This window comes from Bacillus rossius, chromosome 1 (genome assembly GCF_032445375.1).
Source record: "Bacillus rossius redtenbacheri isolate Brsri chromosome 1, Brsri_v3, whole genome shotgun sequence".
NCBI lineage: Eukaryota > Metazoa > Arthropoda > Insecta > Phasmatodea > Bacillidae > Bacillus > Bacillus rossius.
The window spans coordinates 83,575,328-83,596,054 of record NC_086330.1 but is presented as its reverse complement, the minus strand read 5'-3'; the positions used below and the strand labels follow the sequence as shown (position 1 = coordinate 83,596,054).

The 20,727-nt window shown below is 34.9% G+C and overlaps 1 protein-coding gene across 7 annotated transcripts; it reads left to right on the top strand.

The window, feature by feature from the left end:
- Positions 1 to 414: 414 nt before the first annotated feature.
- On the top strand, positions 415 to 19,495 carry LOC134538682 (uncharacterized). Of its 7 annotated transcripts, XM_063380122.1 has the most exons (7): positions 517 to 748; positions 2,132 to 2,561; positions 5,680 to 5,904; positions 8,278 to 8,547; positions 11,051 to 11,198; positions 16,469 to 16,604; positions 18,038 to 19,495. In XM_063380122.1, the coding sequence occupies exons 1-7, from the start codon at positions 725 to 727 to the stop codon at positions 18,056 to 18,058; spliced, it is 1,254 nt and encodes a 417-aa protein (XP_063236192.1). In that variant the 5' UTR covers positions 517 to 724; the 3' UTR covers positions 18,059 to 19,495. The 7 variants fall into 7 exon arrangements, with proteins under 7 accessions (XP_063236175.1, XP_063236192.1, XP_063236225.1 ...); XM_063380105.1 differs by lacking the exon at positions 11,051 to 11,198 and having other exon boundaries at positions 415 to 748; positions 8,267 to 8,547; XM_063380155.1 differs by lacking the exon at positions 18,038 to 19,495 and having other exon boundaries at positions 519 to 748; positions 8,267 to 8,547; positions 16,469 to 16,551.
- The last annotated feature ends 1,232 nt before the right edge of the window (positions 19,496 to 20,727 follow it).

Genomic DNA, 20,727 nt, shown 5'->3' with positions numbered 1-20,727 from the left:
GATTGCAACGAATAGAATACTAAAATCCATTTTCTAAAAATAAGACATTGGCCATGTCCTATCGTTCACTCGGCATTCAGTTAGGGTACAGGTATAGCATATTTTTGTGTATTGGAATAATTTCCTAGTTCACCAAACTTACAACCTGGATTTTCCCAACATGGTGTAAAACTAACTTAACCAGAGTGGAAACGAGCACTATTACCAGCCAGAATTTTGCCTTTTCCAAGCTTTAAAACAGATTTTTTTTTTCCTTAGCATAAGTAGAACAAAGTCCATCAAAGTAACTAACTTAAATATCAATAAGTCAGTTTATTAATCTGTAGAAATATTTTTGTATTAAATGATAGGTAAATATTTTAACACAAGACGGTATCTATTTTGCATCATATTTAGACACATTTTGATATTTTGAAATTGTATACCTAGTTTCTTTAATGTTATTTCGGAAACTTTGCTTTTACATAACAAATATACAGTAACCCATTATAAGAACTTTTTATTTCTTAAATTAGGATTTCTAGGTTTGGGTGATGAATAACCAGAAAGCGTTAGAGGTTACCGGTGTACTAATAATTCGTATATTGTCGTGCAGTTAATGGCTGAAGCGGAGTAGGAACATGAAGCGAAATGATTCACTCATGGTGGAGTCATAATATACTAGTACCGTTTTTCGTTTGTTGTCGTGAATAAATAGTGTGTTTGAGTGCTAAAATTTATTTATATGACGGACCCTTTAGACATCCTGGCAAGTAATTTGAAATATTTCTTAAAAAGTATAATTTTTTCTACTTGTGAGAATTATTGTTGAACTTACTGTTGTGTGCATATAGAACAAACTCTTGTGTGCAAAATGGAATGCTTCGTGCGTAGCCCAGCGCATGCACAATATTCCTATTTTTATGGCAGACGTAAAGCTGCCAGATCACTTGTAAAATTTTTAACGACGATTTTTTCCAATGACTTTTCAAACACAAACTGTTGTTAATTATTGCAACTTAATCTTTGTTGTCAAATCAGTGAAAACAAACTTTATTAATAAACAATTGTCAGAAATGTTGGAAACGTTATGTGAGTGGATTTAGCCGGCCAGGGTTGTTTTTAATTGCAGTTTTATTTGCGTCGGGTCGTAGTATGCCATTTTTGAACATTTTTTTAAAAAATTTAGTTCCTCTTTTTTATCTAGGCTATGATCATAAGAACCAAACACGTAAACATGCAGTTGCAGATAGAGAATGTAGCTGAAAATTAGATTGTGTATATTCATATTATTATAATTCTCGGCAAATGCAACGCCACCTTGAATGTTTAATGTTAAGGTTGAATGACCTAATACTTCGTGTCAACCATTCAGCTTGCCGCGCAATTTACAATAACACTTCACACACTTGTCATTATTTTTCACCTCTTAGCTACGAAATAACACGATCAAACGTGCCCAGCTCATGGTATTATCCAGATGTTACTTTCCGTTTCTGTATAAATCCATGTTCACTATAAATTGTCCCAAACTTTTTTTTTTTTTTAACGGTACGTTGTAATACAGGTATGCAGGTATTTTCCCACTTATGATTAATATTCAAACTTTAAGAGTGAGTTCAGCAGGGATGGCTTTATTGTTATAACATATATAGATAGTGCAATCTAAAGAGCCAACTTCCCAGATTGCTAATGCAATGTTAGTCGACAGACAGATCTATGGTCTTGTTTGGAAAGCTATTAGCTTAATCAGAAGTTATAATGTGCTAAGACTTTTTTGTTATTTGTTTATTTTATTATTGTGTTCCTATACAAATGGCATTCCATTGTGTAGCTTCAGTAAATGTCAGGTGGTATTATTTGCTAAGAATTGATTCACTACAGAAATTATTTACAGGTGTGGCTTATGGGAAATAAGTTAACGTATAACTGAAGCGGAATGTTGCTTAAGGTTAACTCAGCTATATTAATTATGTATTAGTTATTAATTAAGCATCAATTATGTTAATGAAACTATCTTAACCTAACCAACTTTTAAATTTTGATCTATCTTTGGAGAGTGTCTGCTCTATAATAGTACCTAAGTTTGTTTCAAATAGTGATCAATAGTGTGGTGGAAAGAAAATCTGTTTGAATATAGTTTTATCCGCAGCACTCACCGACCCCAGAGGAAGGTGATGAGAATGTGCGGTACATCATCGTGGATCCTGGGGCCCTGTCTGACGAGTCGCAGAGCTCGAAGAAGCGGCCCTGCTGGGAGTTCTGGGAGACCAAGACGCTCCTGGGCATCGTGAAGGAGCTGAGTGATGCCTCACCCGGCGGCAAGGCACAACTCGATGAGAACTTCTTCCTGGTGGAACAGGAGATGCGCAAGCGCGGCGTGGAACGTTGGGACGGCGGCCAGATCCAGCAGAAGTGGCGCAGCCTGCGCAAGGACTGGCTCAGCGCGCGCAGGGGCAGCTACAGGAACGGCACTGCGAAGACTGTGAGCGAGTTTCAGGATGAGCTGGACGAGCTGCTTGGCACACCGGAGTCCCACTGCTCGCTGTCTGGCGCTGACACCTCCGGGGACGAGATCACGGGTGCGGGACCCCATCACGTTGTTTACATGCTAGCTGTCGTAGGTACTCCTCGGGCTGGATGTAGGTTGTGTTTGTCAAGAAGTCGTGTGCTCTCAGCCACATGGTGTATTTTTGTAGTATCTTTATCAATAGGCAGATTGATAAAGCATAGTTAGAACTTAGTTCAATTTTATGTGAAATAAAAAGAATATCCTATAAATGTATTAAAGCAGGGACACAAACAAGACTTAGATGCTGAAGTAAAATTGCTACCTGACTCCATACAGGGTTAATTTGATTCAGCAATTTTTTTTATAAGAATATTAATTAGAATACCAAATAAATATTTTATCTTCAAATCACTCATATTAGATTTCTGCTGTAAGGGGAGTAATAAGTATAATATATTTTTCTTTTGATTTTTAAGGTTTTATATCTTATTATCAAAATATTTGGCAATTTTTGAATGTATAATGTAGGTACCAAATTTAGGGCCTGCCTGCCTGCCTGACTGAAAACTCAGCCGTGCATTGAAGTACAGTTCTTCACGTTAAATATTACCTACTATGCTTCATTTTTCACAATATCGCTTTCAAACAAAAATTTCACTGTGCATTACAAAGAGAGGAATGAGGCTTTAACTATGTGTAACGTACCATTTAGGTCCCTTAAAGCACGCTTTAAGATATTGGTCAAAAGCGGTTTAGCCTAAATAGCTGCAGAAGTTTTCTAAAAGTTATTTATTAGCTCTAGTCAGTGAGGTAACTTAATAAGTGCAGCTAGACTAAACTTTATTTCGTCTTAACCTTGGATAGTTATGTTTCCTTGAAAATTAAATTACAAAACTTATAACCAGTTAATATATACTAGTACATACCAGTATTCGTCATTTAAGAAATCAACACAGCCTAAGTGACTTTTTTTTTTTTAAATTAAATTTTTGTTTCTCCATGGATACATAAGCATTTAGCATCTTCTTATAAAGTAATTTCACCCAAAATCCAACAGAATGCACTGTTATGGTCTTTTTTCGAACACCGGTATCATTCAGTTTCAGCATGATGCATAAAGTTATTAAGCTCTCCTGAAAATTTTGCCTTTTGTCTCATACGCGGTGTTGTTTCTTAAGCAACAAACAAAGTTTAGAGTGTACTTATATGGAGTGTAAGTAACCTAAATTTATGTAGAATTATTGCCAGACTTAATTCATTTTATGTCTTTAAAGGATAATTGTAGAGTTTAACAGTGCTTTTTTATAAATAGTATTATAATTTTAAAAACTTTCATTTCTGAGTACTGTTAATTTTACTTGATTATTCCACAAAGGCACATTTATTGATTCTGACTGGTTCTAGGAAACTCAGTACTGTCAAAACACTTCACAAAATTAAATATCTTCAGTACGGAAGAAAAACTGGGAGTCGTGTATTCGAGCCGTTGCAGGCAGATGGGATTGGCCCCCACTCTTGCTAGAAGCAAATTGGCACAAATTTGTGATAGCACTCTGAATTCTGTGCTTTATTTCCCTTTAGAATGACGTTTAAAACTTCCTTTTTGTAGTTCAGTAATATTTCAGGTAAGGGTTTAATTTTAATAGTTTGAAAATTTTCCCATTAATAGTTAAGTTACTTGTTTTAATGGCTTGAACCACATTATTTTTTTTAATTTCATAGCCCTTCACAACTAGCAATTTTTTTTATCATCCAATGGAAATAAAAAAACATAAATTTCTAATTTCAATAACTTAGGCTTTTCATGTTTTTAACAATTTTTTAATGTTACTAACCTTACGTTACAACCCTTTTTCTTTGATTACTTGGACAACTGAGAGTGAAACCACTAGGTCAATGTTTACCTAGGCTTCCTACAAGAATCACTGTAAACTACAGCAATGTACAAGATAATGATACAGGATTTAAGAAACAAGTATGAAATAAAAAAAACTCAAAATTCACTTATTTTGGAGGTAATATTAATTTCAGCATGGTACGAAAAAGCATTAAATTTATTTGGAAAGAAATATGTGATGTACCATGAATTTCGTTAAATATTGTGCAATATCGCACAAATTCACAGTCACTTCTTCATGAAAACAGTATAAAGAACCCCATTATAGATTATGTATTCACAAATAAAATAACATTTTGGAATGACCACCAGTCAACCGCTTCAAAAGACTGACTATAGACAAAAAACGGAAGCCCAAGACTCAGAGCCTTCATCCACATACCCAAATCTACTTGAGAAAATAAAGATCTTGATCATCATAAAAAAAGTAGGATAAAATTAACATTTTATTTACAAACAAAATGCAGAATTAACAAATACTTAAAAATTTTGAAAATATAACAAAAATCAATGAATTGAACATAATAAAATTGATTAGAACAAGTAGAACTAAAATATTATAATATGAATTCCAAAATATCCTAAGTTAGTGCTATGCAAATGGTACCAATGGCACAAGTTTCAATAACCCAGAGAAATATTTACTTTGTAAACAACAAAAAATGTAGTAAATATGAAACTTTAAGGCTAAAAAAAAAATACTTGTATCACAGAGTCCCATAAGGCATTACCAAAGTGTCAATTAAATGAGCTGTAAAAAAAAATTATTTTTTGGTAAAGAAACATTTCAAGAAAACTAGCCATAAAGTAACTTCCAAGGAATTGAGTACTAAAATTTTTATTTAAAAACAACTAAATTAACTTTAAACATTCAAAAATATCTTTAGAATCGGTATTAGAATGGGCTGCTAAAGCAAGGTTGTTACTAACTAATGACTGTTGGGTGATATATAGTGGAAATAATTAGCACAATTAGAAGTTAGTTCACCTGTTTGGGTATGAGTGCAGACAAGGGTTTGACTTATGCAAATCCATAGCGCCAAGAGATTTATTGATTTTGATGATTCCACTTTGAAAATTTATATTTGCCTAGAATAATTCCTTTTCCTGAGAACCAGTCGGTACATTGGAGCAATGGTGGAGTCTTTTGGTGATGGAAATGGTAGTGCTTGCCCAAGAGGACCCATTACTCGCCTCACATGCAAACACCTTGGGAGGAACTGTTCACGTGTGGCACTCGGGGCTGGCTGATTCGTAATGTCCTGACGGTGCAGGTGGTGACTGTCGGCAGGCTACGACATGGAGAGCCTGGAGCCCCGGGATCACGTGGCCGTGGTCCTCGACAACGAAGACAAGAGATCCCGCATGGTGACGAGACGCTCCTCCGGGTCCTACCCGGGACAGAAGGACGCGCAAGGGAGTCCGCCCGGCACGAAGCCGTCCACGTCCAGCGACGACGGCCGGGACGCCGACTTCACGCCCGGCCCGGTCAAGGCCAAGAAACTGAAGATGAGAGGTGAGCGTAGCGGCATGGCGACTGCTCTTCGTTACTTCACTTTATAATGTTGGAACTTGGAATTGTGTTGAACAGAGCAAGGTCATCTAATCTTAAGAAGCCCGTCTAGTCGGAATTGTATCTGTGTTTGTGAGGTGAGATGATAAATTCGACGCTTCCTGGTGCTTCTATTGTGGTGTCACCTATAACATAAGTGTAAGGCTCTTCTCGTCATGCTTAGGGTAACTGTAACCTAACATTATACGGTGAAGAAATAAAGATAAAATGGTAATTCAATTCCCTTGAGTGCTTTCAGGAATCTCTACCAGGAGTTTCATTACCATAAATTTATTCTGAAATCATGGTTTTTAGCCATTTTTGACGTGACAACGTGTAATAAATCGATGAACGCCGGCTGCACGCACGAAAAAGTGTCCCACTACGGATGTGTCCTATTTGCTCATTGTACGCATGCGTGGCATCTCTCTTCCACTCGATTGGAATAACCATTGATTTGACTTTTCAATCATATTTTTGTCATTTGAATTATTAATATTATGTATTTTAACGATCGTCCACCGATTTTCAGTACAATCGGTAGGGTTATTTAAAAGTAATGTTGAAAATTCAAATACGTTTTGAACCAACAATGGTGTTTTACAGTTACACATAATAATTCAAATTACACCCAGGATCTTTTGCACAACGTTTTAAAAAATATTGTAACACATTATAAATAAGTTTAGTGTATTTGGGATGCGTATTTGTTATCAAATCGTGTTACAAAAACGAAATAATATTATTCCCCTATCGTGAACAAAATTTTTATAAATCTATATATAACATCTGAAACTACATTTTTTTTAAGTATGGCCTCGTGGGCTTACGGTTAGCGTAGCTTACTCTTAAATCAAAGGTTATCGGTTCGAATCCTGGCAGCTCCGAAGTTTTTATTTGTACTTGTAAAAATAAAAACTGCGCACGCAACATTTCAAAAGTAATAAATATATTTGAATTAATTAATACAAATAAAAGTAAATTTATTAATTAAATTGCACATTTCATTTCACTCCTTTGTATCCATACAAAATAGTGATAATTCAATAAAAATGATTCAATTTTATTCATAAAAGTATGCAGAGGTAGATTTTATCATACAAAAGATAAAAAAATTTAAAAAAAATTTCTTCCTCAAAGAATATAATTTTAATGCCTAAATGGTTTGGTTGCAAAAAACTATTACGGCTCAGTCTCAGGCCGTATAATTATGATATTTCCTTTTCTTCTGGATCAATCATTTCATCAGTGTTTTGTTATGACGTTGTGACGTTAAACTATCGTCTGTAAACCGACTTTACAGGCAACCAATTTTTACTGTTATTAAAACACATTTTAAAAAAGAAAATCCAGAGACAGAACTACTCATTCGCCCTCAGCACATTCTTAAATGCTTTTTGTAAATGGACACCACTTGGATATCTTGAACAAGAATTAAAGTAGGTATGTTATTTTTTCGGAAGTGCTGTTTACCATATGTGTGCCCAGATAGGCAGGGCCCCTATGAGCGTGCAATGAGTGTCCAGTGGTATTTTGAGATAGTCAATCATACTTTTCCCTGCTAATTATTATGGAAGGTATTTTTAAGATTTGGTTATTAATAGGGACAAGATTATATGGTGAATTTTGTTAAAACGTAAAAACACTGAAAAGCATGTCAATACACCTTATAACGCCAAAATTCAATTAATTCACCACAGTAATCCGAAATGGAATTATAATCATGAAATTAATCAGTATTTTTAATAAAAACTTAACTCTGGTAAAAAATACATAACCTTTTAAATATTAAATAAAATAATTTATTTAGCATGACATTTGAACCACGATTTAAGTAATTAAAAAAGATTGGAAAGCGTTTTCCTTTTTTAGTTTTGCGACTGTTATTAGTTAGTCATTTTAACGTTACGACCTTAGAACATTTTTCAAACTCAAAAATTACATAACAAATTTATTTTATATGTTTCGAAAAATTACACATGTGTACATCCTAAAAAAACATTATGTTGAAAAAGTGTATCACGAATCAGTCAAAATGACACTGATTTGAAGAAATTAGTATATTGGAACGTGTAAGTATCATATTTGTTCAGTAATAAGCTATCTTTTTTAATAAACAGATTTCATTAAAAATAAAAATAACACAGAAATCTGTTTTTTTAAAAATGAAATTAGCCATAAAATAAAACCATAAAATCTTGTCTATACTTATTAATATATTTTGTTTCAATGATTAAGTGAGAACCTATAAAAGGGATAAAAGATGTAATGGATGTAATATTTAGGGATCCTTGGTTGCTCTGAGCCCGTTGCTACGTGGTTGCAGACGCCGCACAGCACGCCAAGAAGGACCTGTTCATCTGGCCGCACGGAGGTGTGCTCCTGCTCTTGAAGGAGTACAAGAAGGTGGAGCACGAGTTTGCACTGGGCAAGCGCCACAACAAGATCTGGGACGACATTGCCAAGGCCATCTGCTCGGTCAACAGGGACCTGAAGGTGACCGGTTGCCAGTGCCAGCAGAAGATAAGCGGCCTGAAGCGTACCTACTACAGCCTCAAGGAGCAGCGGTCCTCCGGCAGCGACAAGATATCGTGGCCTTACTACAATGTTAGTACTTGTTCATCTCCATTTCAACTCTTTACCATATTCACCCCAATAAACAGCACCCTCGATAAGCCTCGTTTTCCTCATGTTTAGATCATAACTAGGGACAAGATTATATGCGATAAAACTGAATTAACACTGAAAAGCATGTCTTAACACCGTATAACATCAAAATGCAAGTTAAATCTTGGAATTAAATAGCATTTAACCGAAGCTTAAATTAAATCATAAAAAAAGTAATCTTAATGTTTGAAATTTGAGGGCTGTCATTATTCCCAAAGAAAGTGCGTACCAAAGTGCATGTATCAGTGCATCTCTTATTGAATCACTTTCATACCACAAATGCTTGCTATTTTTTTTTTTTATTGTTCTGAATGTATCTGCTTTAGACCAGTTTAACACAAATTATTTTATAGTTAAAATGCAGTATATTAATTTTATCACTATTTTTGTGGAGTAAGTATTATTACAAAAAAGTTTTTATAAAAATAAAATAATAAAACTGAAATCCTATACTTTAAAAAAAAAATTGGACTAAAAATAAAACCATAAAATATTGTCTCTAATCATAACTTTAAATTTTTGTTACGAATAAGCCTCGCACCATACTTTTAATATACAGCTTTAAACCATATTTTTAAATTACTATTAAATGTTTACTCTCAATATCAATAGAACATATAAATTTCCTTTAAGGTTTTCTGTAAAACAAACAGCATTATTTCTACTGTGCAGACTCTGATAGTTATTTTTTCAGTACTTTTTAAGTCTTGCAAAAAGAGTATTAAATGTGGCGCTAATGCACTTTATGTAAATACACATCAATTAGTCGGTAAAAATATTCAATTTATGGATTATTGGTACTTGATAACATGTTTACTATGATGCAAGGTTTAAGTCTCATGAATAGGTACACCAGAAAACAGTAAATAAAATTGACCAAAAGTGATGTTAAAACAAAGCAAAATCATCGCAAAAATGTATGTACTAAAACATAAAAGTGGTGCAAAATTTGGTGAAAAAAATTTATGTAGGTTTTAAAATTTGGTACCAAATTTTATTCCCTTAAAATTTACATTCTCTAACCTATGATTTGAAACTTAAGCATAACTATTTCTTGATTCTGAAGGAAACATTGTTGTTCAGAAAAAATTAACCTGAAAATTCTAAAACACTATTTTTTCCACTTGCTGGCATGTTTTGTAAACATACTTTAAAAGGATATTTTGATAATTCAAGTAGTTTACAGTTTTAGTAAGTGTTTTAATAATGTATATTGAAAATACTGTGAAATTGTTTGAAGGTTTTTGTTTAGTTAGGTTAGATACATTAAATATACCATGAAATAGTAAGGATGTTTGGTTAGGTTAGGTTAGCTAAATTTTTAATTTCTAATGATTTTATTAAATAAAGCACCAACTTACATGAATATACAAGGCAGAACTTACACAATGTGTACATTTATAGATGTTAATACCAATTTAAGTAAATGTAAAGATGGACGGGGCTAAATGTATCTAAAAAAACCTTATAACATGTCTCATCATACTACATGTTATTAGCAATTATATATTGGCTTAAACTATAAAATTATTATAACATTTAGTGTAAACAAATGTGAAGATAGGTTAATAGAGTAATATTTTTCACATAGGTATGTTCCTACATTTTCCGGGAAACACAGTTTTTCTGCACTTAAAATCATAATTTTTTTTGTAATGTTTGATAATAAAAGAAAACATGGTTACTACAGTACACAATACCTCAAATAGCATGACTAATGCATTTTTAAAAATGTTCGTGTTATCCAAATTCACGTATTCTGAAGCATTGGTCTCCATCAATAGCAAGGCTAATTTACTAAACATGTTCCAAAATGTGTAGGAAAATATTCTTTGTGTAATATAAATTCGTAGAATAACACTGCATTTATCTTTATAAGCCTACCGTCAAATACTTTGTATGACAAATTTGACACCGTGTAACGGAAGATAGTTATCATCAATTGGCTAGTTGACTTGCCCACCCGGGTGTGACCTTCAACTCCAGTTGAGTACCTTTCCGTGAAATTTCCATACCATCCTTTACTGGCAATGAAAATGATATTACTAATACATTTTCATTTTTCAAAAGTTATAGTGCCTATTCGTGTATCACCCCTTGGTTCACATCAGTCCTGTAGGGCCGTGATTTTTTTCATTGCACCATTCATTTAACAACCTTTTCCATGTGAATCATCTGTTTATTTCTGTTCCGGTATCTAATGTAAAATATATTCCCACTAGTACAACCAACAGCATCAGACTTATATAAACATTTGATAGAGTCCTTATTTTGTACGATTGTGCACACAGGTGACTTGCTTAAAACTAAAGTGCGACCAGCATAAGTGTGGCTTCATGAAAATCTGCACGCCGTAATACTTATAGTTTTGTCTAAAATACTTGAACATGAAGCAGTATGCTCTCACTTGGAAGTCATGATTCCACTATGATTCCAACTGTAGGTGTTTGCGCACGTACAGTTACCGGCAGACGAATGGGCAGACATTGCTTGTGTTTGTGCGAGTTCCCTGCCACTGGTGAGACTGAATTCATCACGGCCCAGTCGGTAGCTGGGCGACAACGATACGGCACGGCGGCATACGCGGGGAGGTAAAAACATTTGGTCCTTTACACTCCATAGCCGCAACTTAATTTGCTATAGCTGGTGTTTGTAGATTCAGTTAGATGAACAGTGAGAATACTCGGCTTCTTAGTAGTCAGAGGGAGGGATGTACCGTCTAGGTGATTGCAAAGGTGGCCTGCATGTCTTCACCGAGCGCATCTTGCCTCTGTGGCTGGCAAGCAAGACATACAGCCTTTGCGCTGTAAAATTTGAGATAAATTTACAACAGTGTGATGTAAAATTAAGGATCCTCAAATACCATCAAATTTCTAGTATTCGAAGGTTTCTGTGTTCAAGGAAAAAGATTTGAAGAATAATACAGTAGAACCCCGATTATCCGCGACTCGATCATCCGATTCGCGGATTAACCGCGATTTATGTCCATCAAGTCCAATTTTTTAGTTACATATAACCAATGATTCAAAATGTATGTAAATGTTAAAATACTTTGCAAAATGTATGTTGGTCAAAGTACTTTGACTCAGTTATGTTTATATACACAGAAAGTTTTAAAAAAAATACTAGTACATACATACGTATGTACATAATATTTTTGTGTTACATGTTACGTGAATAGATTATACACTGGTGCGCGATTCCACGTCCGCATGACTGGACTGTACACTCCCGCGCGCAGCACGGCGCCGTGCCACAGAGATTACCCGGCGCATGGAGACAGTCCATTCCATTAGTGTACGTTGTTGAAGCGTGAAGGTGGTGATAATTTTATGTATTGTAACAGTGATCTGCATTCCGACGGATTATACCGTTGTGTTGTGCGGAAGTGTTGAGCGCAACATTTCATCATGTCATCAAATGAACAGAAAAGAAAGTGAGTGGTACTGTCCATCGACAGCAAAACAAAAATTATAGAAAGATTTCAGAGTGTAGAAACGATTGCAAACTTGCGACTGAGTTTGATGTCGGTAACACAACAGTGCGCGACAGCATAAAAAATCGCGAAAAAATCCTTCAGTTTGCTTCACAGGCTGACACTTCAAGTGGATTAAATAAACGCAAGACGACGAAAGAATCCACATTTAGCAGCTTGGACGCTTGTTTGTTTGAATGGTTTCAACAGAATAGGTCGGAGGGTGTACCATTAAGTGGCGTAATTTTATCACAGCAGACGCAAATTTTTTTAAAAAAACTAGGCTTGACAGAAGAACCATATTCCTGTTATATTACTTCTCCGTTATTTTATGAGCACCGACTGTACGGAAGTGTGTGTGTTGCAACTATAGTGCTTGGCACGCAAGATAAATTCAGCCTATCACTTGCTGACGCGGCGCAGTGATATGACGGTGTTTGTTTATTTCAAAACTCAGCTAAGAGTGAACGGAGAATAGATATAACGACCCCTCACGATTCCCGAGATTAGGGTCGTTATAGAGAGGTGGTCGTTATAAGATTTCCGATCCATATGCAACACTGTCATAATAGGCCGTTTTTGCACTAAGTCCACGTTCAGCAAGCTAAAAATAAAAAATCTAATATTTAAAATTCATATAAATAAAGGGGGATAAAAACACCGTGAATTATACGAGACAGAGACACCGTTTCAAAACCATGAAATAAAGTCTCAATGCACTGGTATGAAAAATCTTATCTCGAAAAGAATTTTGAAGGCAGTCGTTCTGTAAAACAAAAACCAGCCCGATGGTGTTACTGACAACAGAGCAATGAGCTAAGTGTGGCAGCGTTGCTTACGGGCGATGAAAAGAATGTGTGACCTTGGCAGCTATCAGCTGTCTTGGGCCCTCGGACTGGCGGGCGGCTAGCCACACACCTCGGTGCAACAACGACTCGCGTGCCCACGTCTCCGCACACGAAAGACTTAAAAACCACTGCTGCCCAGCACTAAGAAGTCCGCCTCTATGTCAACAACGCACACGCACACAAAGCATGTGTGTATATGTAATTTCCGAATATCCATAGATGGCTGTCTGTGGGCTAATGACCTTTGAGGCAAGCATGACTCGGCTAACCGCGATTTTCGATTATCCGACTCACTCGTTCCCTTCATTAACACGGATAATCGGGGTTCTACTGTATTAAAGGAAATAAAGTAAATTAAAAATTCAACACTGATAAGTGATAACGTCTGAAGTTTAATAGGGGTCAATTTTTTCTTCATACCTGTCCTGTTACAAAGGCTTGAAATTTCATAATTTTAACATGTAATTGTATAAATAAAATTACAATGTGTATTGATTTCGGAAAAATAGTTTGCGAATCAACCATTTAAAGGTTAGAATGATTCAACACCATAGTTGATATTTTTAATTTATTTTTCATTCTTTTTTATTTTTTACCCTCTAACACCTAGATTTGGATTCGAGGGATATATTCGAGTTACTCTTTGGGATTCGAATTTGTGATTTGGATTCGAGAAAATTTGGATCTGACCCATCACAATTTAAAATGTGTCTTTTCATTCCAGCAGACCTAGAAGCGTCATGTTATTTCATGTTCTATTTTTATGTGCATACTTTTCCTCCAGAACACTCTGAAAAAGTTTAGTAATCCAATTTTATGATATATTTTTTTTCAATAATAATGTAAATACCAATTTTTAACATATTATCACATACAGCGCTAGTAAATTAATTTTTCTCTCTTACTAAGAAAAGAGGGAAAAGTTGCATACATCATTAAACTTAGTTTTGTTATAAAATTTGAAAGGTCTGCAAAAAGTGAACTGCCAAATGCACATACCTATACATGTGAAATACAAATGAACAGGGAAAGTACGTCATTTTATTTTTATCCATTAATAGGTGAAATAATAATTATCAAATGTGTGTGTTGGTTTTTTTTAATAGTAACTGATATTTTTCTGAAGTGATAATCATTTCAAAATCTATAAAATAATGTAATTTTTTCAACAGCAAATATTATTGTTATGTGACTGTCTTGCGAGTAAAATTGAGCTTCACAGGTATAAAATAAACATTGCTAATTCGTCGTACAGGTTGTCTCTAACTTCGAAAGTCTGTATCACACGGTGGAAAACTGCTAGCCAAGTCTTCAGGGCAGCTATGGATGTTTCTTTGGAAGAAACTATCACACGTAGAATTGTAACCGTTGTAGGCCTAGCTTGTGCAAACTTTTTTTTTAATGATATTTAATACTTCTTGTATTATATAAACATGGATGATAGTGATAATTGTCGCATGATGCTGTAACTTCTTCAACAGATCACATGTTCACAGAGTTTCAAATAAATAATCAAGAATACTTCAATCCTTCCAAAATAAATTACCATTTTTGGCACTAGAGGCACACCATTACTACATTCTGATTGGGTAAAATTTCCATCTTTTCTGACCAATTACAAAAACTTCCATGAAAATGGCCAGCACTCTGCTAATTCTTTTCTTCTACAGAACCATCCATACCTGCTGCCATGGAAGACCTTCCAAGGAAACTTCCATCGTGCTTAACATCCAACACATGTGTTGCCATTCTGAAACTTAAAACTCTTGGTGTATCCAGAAACTAATGAAAGCAGCAGGGGCTTTGAACTTCTGTCACTTTGGATAAGCCTCTGGTCTTAGTTATTGTCACTGGCGTGGAGATTGTATTATATACCATACGCACTTAATATGGGAATTTGAATTGTTTGTTAAAGCTTTTGAAGTGTCTATAAATTATTTCATTGTCAGAATACTTGTTTGTATTTTCATACTACAGTTTTAACAAGGATTCATATAGTTTTTTAAATTAAGGAAATACATTTTATAATATTAATGTAATAGTATTATAAAATACATTTTGTTCAGTTTTTAACTATTTGATAACTTTTTATGATTTCCAGAATTCTAAATTTATCTTAAATAGGTAATACAGTTGCCTAGGCCTGTAAAATTTACCTATTTACAACTCAAAACTGTAGTGATTTTTACTAATATAAATTATGTTGATTTTTGAGGCTTTGGTTTTAAGATTTTCTTTGCAATGTAAGCTCAAAATACTTTGACATCAAAAACCTTTTATTTACTGGCAAAATATCTTTAAGGGTATTTTTTTAAAGATACATTAAAGTTTGAACCATGCCTAGTAATGAAATAAATTAAAAATATTTGTAAATGGGATGTAACTTTAAAGCCTTATACACGTCAAATAGTATTTTCCTTGGTTTTATTATTTTAGGTGCATACTTGTTATACTTTAATGAAGGTAAAAAAATGCTGTAAAATAAAAGAAAAATGTGAGTTCGTTGTTTAGTACTCGCCAGTGATGTGTAAACATCTAACCTCGGTAATGAACAAATTCATGTTGTCTCAAGTTGTTCATGTTGCAAATAAAATTATAATACGAAACTCTTGCACAAAATTTAACGCAGAATTCTTAAAAATAATGCTGAGCATAACACATACACTTATAAATAAAATATTTGCTCTTCAAGTAACAAAATACCTGGATGCGAATCACACACTTGTACTTTCTGCACCTGCTGTAAGAATTTTCTGCCTGAATCATAAGCATTGCTTGCTACCATTACACGCAGATAGCAGCATGTAACAATAAAAACAGCTCTGATAAAAGCAAAAAAAAACTTGGATCTGATTTTTGACAAGGAATTTAATAAAAATACAGCCCATCTTGTTAAAATACACTAAACATTAAGAAATAAAGTTGCTGCACACATTATAAAATATCCTATGGTATTTATTACTGAAATATCAACCTGAAACATTTTAAAACACATATTATAAAACTAAGTATTTTAGTTTTTGCTTAAACTTCTGAAATCAGTCTGTAAATAATTCTTACAAACTTAATGGTATTGAGCCATTTAACAGTATTATTACATAATATTTTTTAATTGATATTATTATGTTATTAAAAAAAAGTAAAACTTAGAATTAGTTTATACTATAACTATTTTTAGTTTACCAGATATATTCCAAGATTGTTTCACTATCATAAAGTTTCATTTGGCACAACAATACGTTCAAAAAAGTGACTTTTTACGGGTTTATGTTGCTACACTCGGGTTTGCCATCTTTTTGATTGTTCATTGACTTCCATTTCATTTTCACAAAATTAATCCTACCAAATGCCATATACCCAGAGCTAAGATGTGTAGACATCTAAATTAGGTAATTTTAAAGTCTGACTTTAAGAAACAGGTTCTAATGAGTCATGAAAAAAATATAAGAATAAAAATGGATGCTGAAATGATTATGAGGTATTTCACCCATTTTTACTTGAGGACTCACTAGTTTTATCGGTTTGTGTTGCTGTGTAGATTGTGGACAAGATATTTGGCAACAAAGGCCCTGCCCAGAGCCGCTGCAGAATGCCCAGGAAGAGTCACGCTCCACAGCAGTCGAAACATTCCGTTACGTCTTCTTCCAGTGACGAGGGAAATGATCCTGGAACGTGTAAGTTGCTTCTTCGATGTAGCAAAAAAATATTCAAGTGTAAAAACGGTTGGTTATTTTCAGAGACATAAAATAATAATGTACTAGCTGCCTTTTGCATATGACTGATGAGCACCAGGTAAATAATTAATTTAAGTTATAAAAATAAAGAAATTGTAGCCTTTAATTATTTACTGGAATAAGCTTACTATTTTGACCATATCAAAAAAAATATATTTTTGGTTATGATAAGGCTCGAATGTAACTGCAGATGTTTTGTTTGCTGCAGTGAAATGCAGTAAACCAAGCATCTCGGCAACGAATGACGGAAATCAATGCTATATTACAAGGGTTATTGCAAACTAAATTGGGAAATTGCTGAAGAAGCATATACGCCTAATTTTTACCTTTAAAATAACAATTTTATTGCAATACACTATCATTAAAAAAAAATTTTATCCTCCACTTACATATACGACTTTTCACGCAACATACTTTTTTCCTGCAGCAAGATTTTTCTTTTCCTAAGACTTTTTAACCATTTAAGGATTTTCAGCAACCGTAGATGATTGCAGCCACAATCGGTCAGTAATCATATGCAACATCTTTCTCACAGAAACACTCACAAACCATGTGCAAGATTTCAGTCGTCCATTAAGGAATAGTAGGTTAACCAAACTTGGGACTTGACAGAACTTGTACTTTGCAGCGTTGTGAGTTTCAAATAAGCCCCATGTAATGATTTTCCAGTGCAAATTTTACAAAAAATTGTGTGTAGGTTGTTAGGATAATTGGGTAGTTTATTTACAAGTACAAACATTTAAATGTTTTTACTTTAAAATATGTAGAAGCAACTTAACTTGTAAGTTTTGTGAAAACTTTGGTTGTTCAACAGTTTTACCAATAATTAGGAACTGTTGATATATGCTTACTGCAGATTTTTTCAATGTAAAATTTTTAAAATGTTAAAATGTTATAGAAGCAAATATATATGTGGGTACAAAGAAAAAAGTTAACTTCTAGTAAATGACCATGCTGCATTTAAGTGACGAAAAACAAGTAATTGTAAATATTTGGCTGGCCCTTTACACATAAATAAAAAGTACTACATATTTGATGACATTTACTAAATAACAAAAATTTCAATGCTTATTACCATTAAAATGCAATAATCAGACATGGTGGGTGCAAACGAGTGAGTCTTAACCAATGTGAACTGTTATTTAACTAAAATATACATAGTTATGGCGCAAGGTTAATTTTTTAAAGGTTGGTTTTAAAAATGTTGAGAGTATTGCTGACAGGCAAATCTTTACTGCTGCAACATGTTGTGGGGGCTGGTTCTGCTGCAAGACAAGGAGTTGTCTTTGAGTACTTCCATCTTCCCTCACTCGTAGTCTGTGATGCTCTAGTCTAACCCCCACTTACTTTGGTATCTGCACATCATGTTGCAGCGACGAAGAAGGTTGGCGTGAAGGTGGTGGTGGAGCAGTACCTGCAGGAGGTGAAGAAGCAGCGTGAATTGGCGCGGCTCAGGCGCGAGAGGCGCGCTGAGGAGAAGGAACATCGAAAACTGGACATGCAGCGTCAGAAGCTGGAGCAAAGACGCCGCATGCATGATGAGCGCATCACCATGCAGAGGGCAGCCCTCGACATCCTCAAGCAGATCCTGGCCAAGAACCAGTAGCGCTTTGCCCTGTCACCGCTTGCACGAGTGCATCACCATGCAGAGGGCAGCACTCGACATCCTCAAGCAGATACTGGCAAGAACCAGTTGCGCTCTGCCGTGTCAACGCTTGCACGAGTGCATCACCATGCAGAGGGCAGCACTCGACATCCTCAAGCAGATACTGGCAAGAACCAGTAGCGCACTGTCATGTCATTGTTTGCACGACAAGTGCTTCACCATGCAGAGGGCAGCACTCGACATCCTCAAGCAGATACTGGCAAGAACCAGTTGCGGTCTGCCGTGTCAACGTTTGCACGAGTGCATCACCATGCAGAGGGCAGCACTCGACATCCTCAAGCAGATACTGGCAAGAACCAGTTGCGCTCTGCCGTGTCAACGCTTGCACGAGTGCATCACCATGCAGAGGGCAGCACTCGACATCCTCAAGCAGATACTGGCAAGAACCAGTAGCGCTCTGTCATGTCATCGTTTGCACGACAAGTGCTTCACCATGCAGAGGGCAGCACTTGACATCCTCAAGCAGATACTGGCAAGAACCGGTTGCGCTCTGCCGTGTCAACGCTTGCACGAGTGCATCACCATGCAGAGGGCAGCACTCGACATCCTCAAGCAGATACTGGCAAGAACCAGTTGCGCTCTGCCGTGTCATCGATTGCACGACGAGTGCTTCACCATGCAGAGGGCAGCACTTGACATCCTCAAGCAGATACGGCAAGAACCAGTAGCGCTCTGTCACATGTTACGTTGCCCCTTCGTTTTTGTTTCGTGGACTTTCGTAAATCTCTCTGTAAGTTTTATATATAAAGTAATCGGCTTGGAGAACCTAGTTGTCATGAAATTTGTTTCGCCAATGCTTTTTTGAATCTCTATTAAGTGCCATCAGTAGGGTTTCATAATTTTTTGTAATGAAATTATGGTTGTAATGAGCTGCTATCAAATCAAAACAGAATAAATCTTTCCTACGTTTGTAGGCTGTGTTGAACTCTATAAGAAAGTCAAAATTTGGTTTGTTTTTTATTCTTGCATATGTTAGTCTGAAATTTAAGGAGAGAAATGTAAATAGAGAAATTTCATAGACAGTTTATTTGGAAGGCTGCAGAATATATGTATCATGCTTAAATGATATTATGACTTCAGCCACAGTTATATGTGAACTGATGTTGTAGCTATTAAGTATTTTTGCTAGCTTTAAAAGTGATTAAATGCCTTTTGGTACTAAAAATGTATTTTAATTGAAAAATTTAGCATAGGTTTTTTTATTAAAAAAGGGTGCTATTGTCTGTGTTTGAAAAGTGTCGTTTGCCATTGAACTTTTTTTTTACATTGTATGTACATACATGAGTTGAGAAATCACATTTTTATATATAATTCATGCAGGTCTATGAAAATACTATGTAAAATTGCTGGAAAGTGCAAAAAAAAAGGGGGGGGGGGGAATATGTAATCGATGCTTCATGGGACCAAAAAAAAAAGTGATATGAAATGCAAAAAAGTTTCAACTCTAAGATCACAAAAAGAAAAGGATGGTACATTTCTAGATGCTCAGAGAATTTAAATCTTAATAACTCATTATAAAAGTATGTTGCTGAAATAGATGAAATACCAGTGAGAGACAAAAATCAGATGCAATAACAAAGGTGCACACCTTGAAACTACGAAACCCACTAAAAAGAACTAAATATTCCAAATTAATTCAAATTTCCACACACATGGTGACCATCTGTACGATGAGGGCCACCATGAGGTCAGAAATTTGAGTGGTTTCGTTGCTTCTTTTCACTGTGAGTCCTGTCTTTACTATTATTTAGGCCTGTGTGAATATTTACAGTTTTGAATACAATTACAAATATTTTATTATTTGTATTCAATTCGACTTTGAATACTTACACTTCAAAATAAACAAATATTGAATTGACCATGAATAGCTTACCTCGTGAATTTTTGGTATATGTATGCTCACTGTTGAGTTAGTCTTTTATGCAATATAAATTACAGTTAATGTTTTAGTGGGACAGTATGATCAAAAATATGAACATTAGACTGCGTTTTAAACATGAAACCTCTAGTAGTTATAGTTATTATGTACTGTCTTACAAAACAGTGAAAAAATTGTTTCGACGGTTCAAAACACGGAATATTTGTGACATTTCAAACTTGAAACCAAACTATTATTTGTATTCGTTTTGTCACACAATTAAGCATTAGGAAAAAATAAATAACCAATCATAGGTTACCACACAAAACAGGGCCACTCCTTTGTCATGCATGGTTGTTAAAAGAAGTGAACGTCATAGTTGCAACGGCATATGAATCAATAGTCACAGTTGATATACCGCCATGCCAGAAAGTAGCAGCTTACTTTCTGTATGTATGTATGTATGTATGGCAAAGCAGACGTTGCCACTTAAAAACAAATAAACAAACATGAATAATCATTAAAAATTCCAGAGGAAA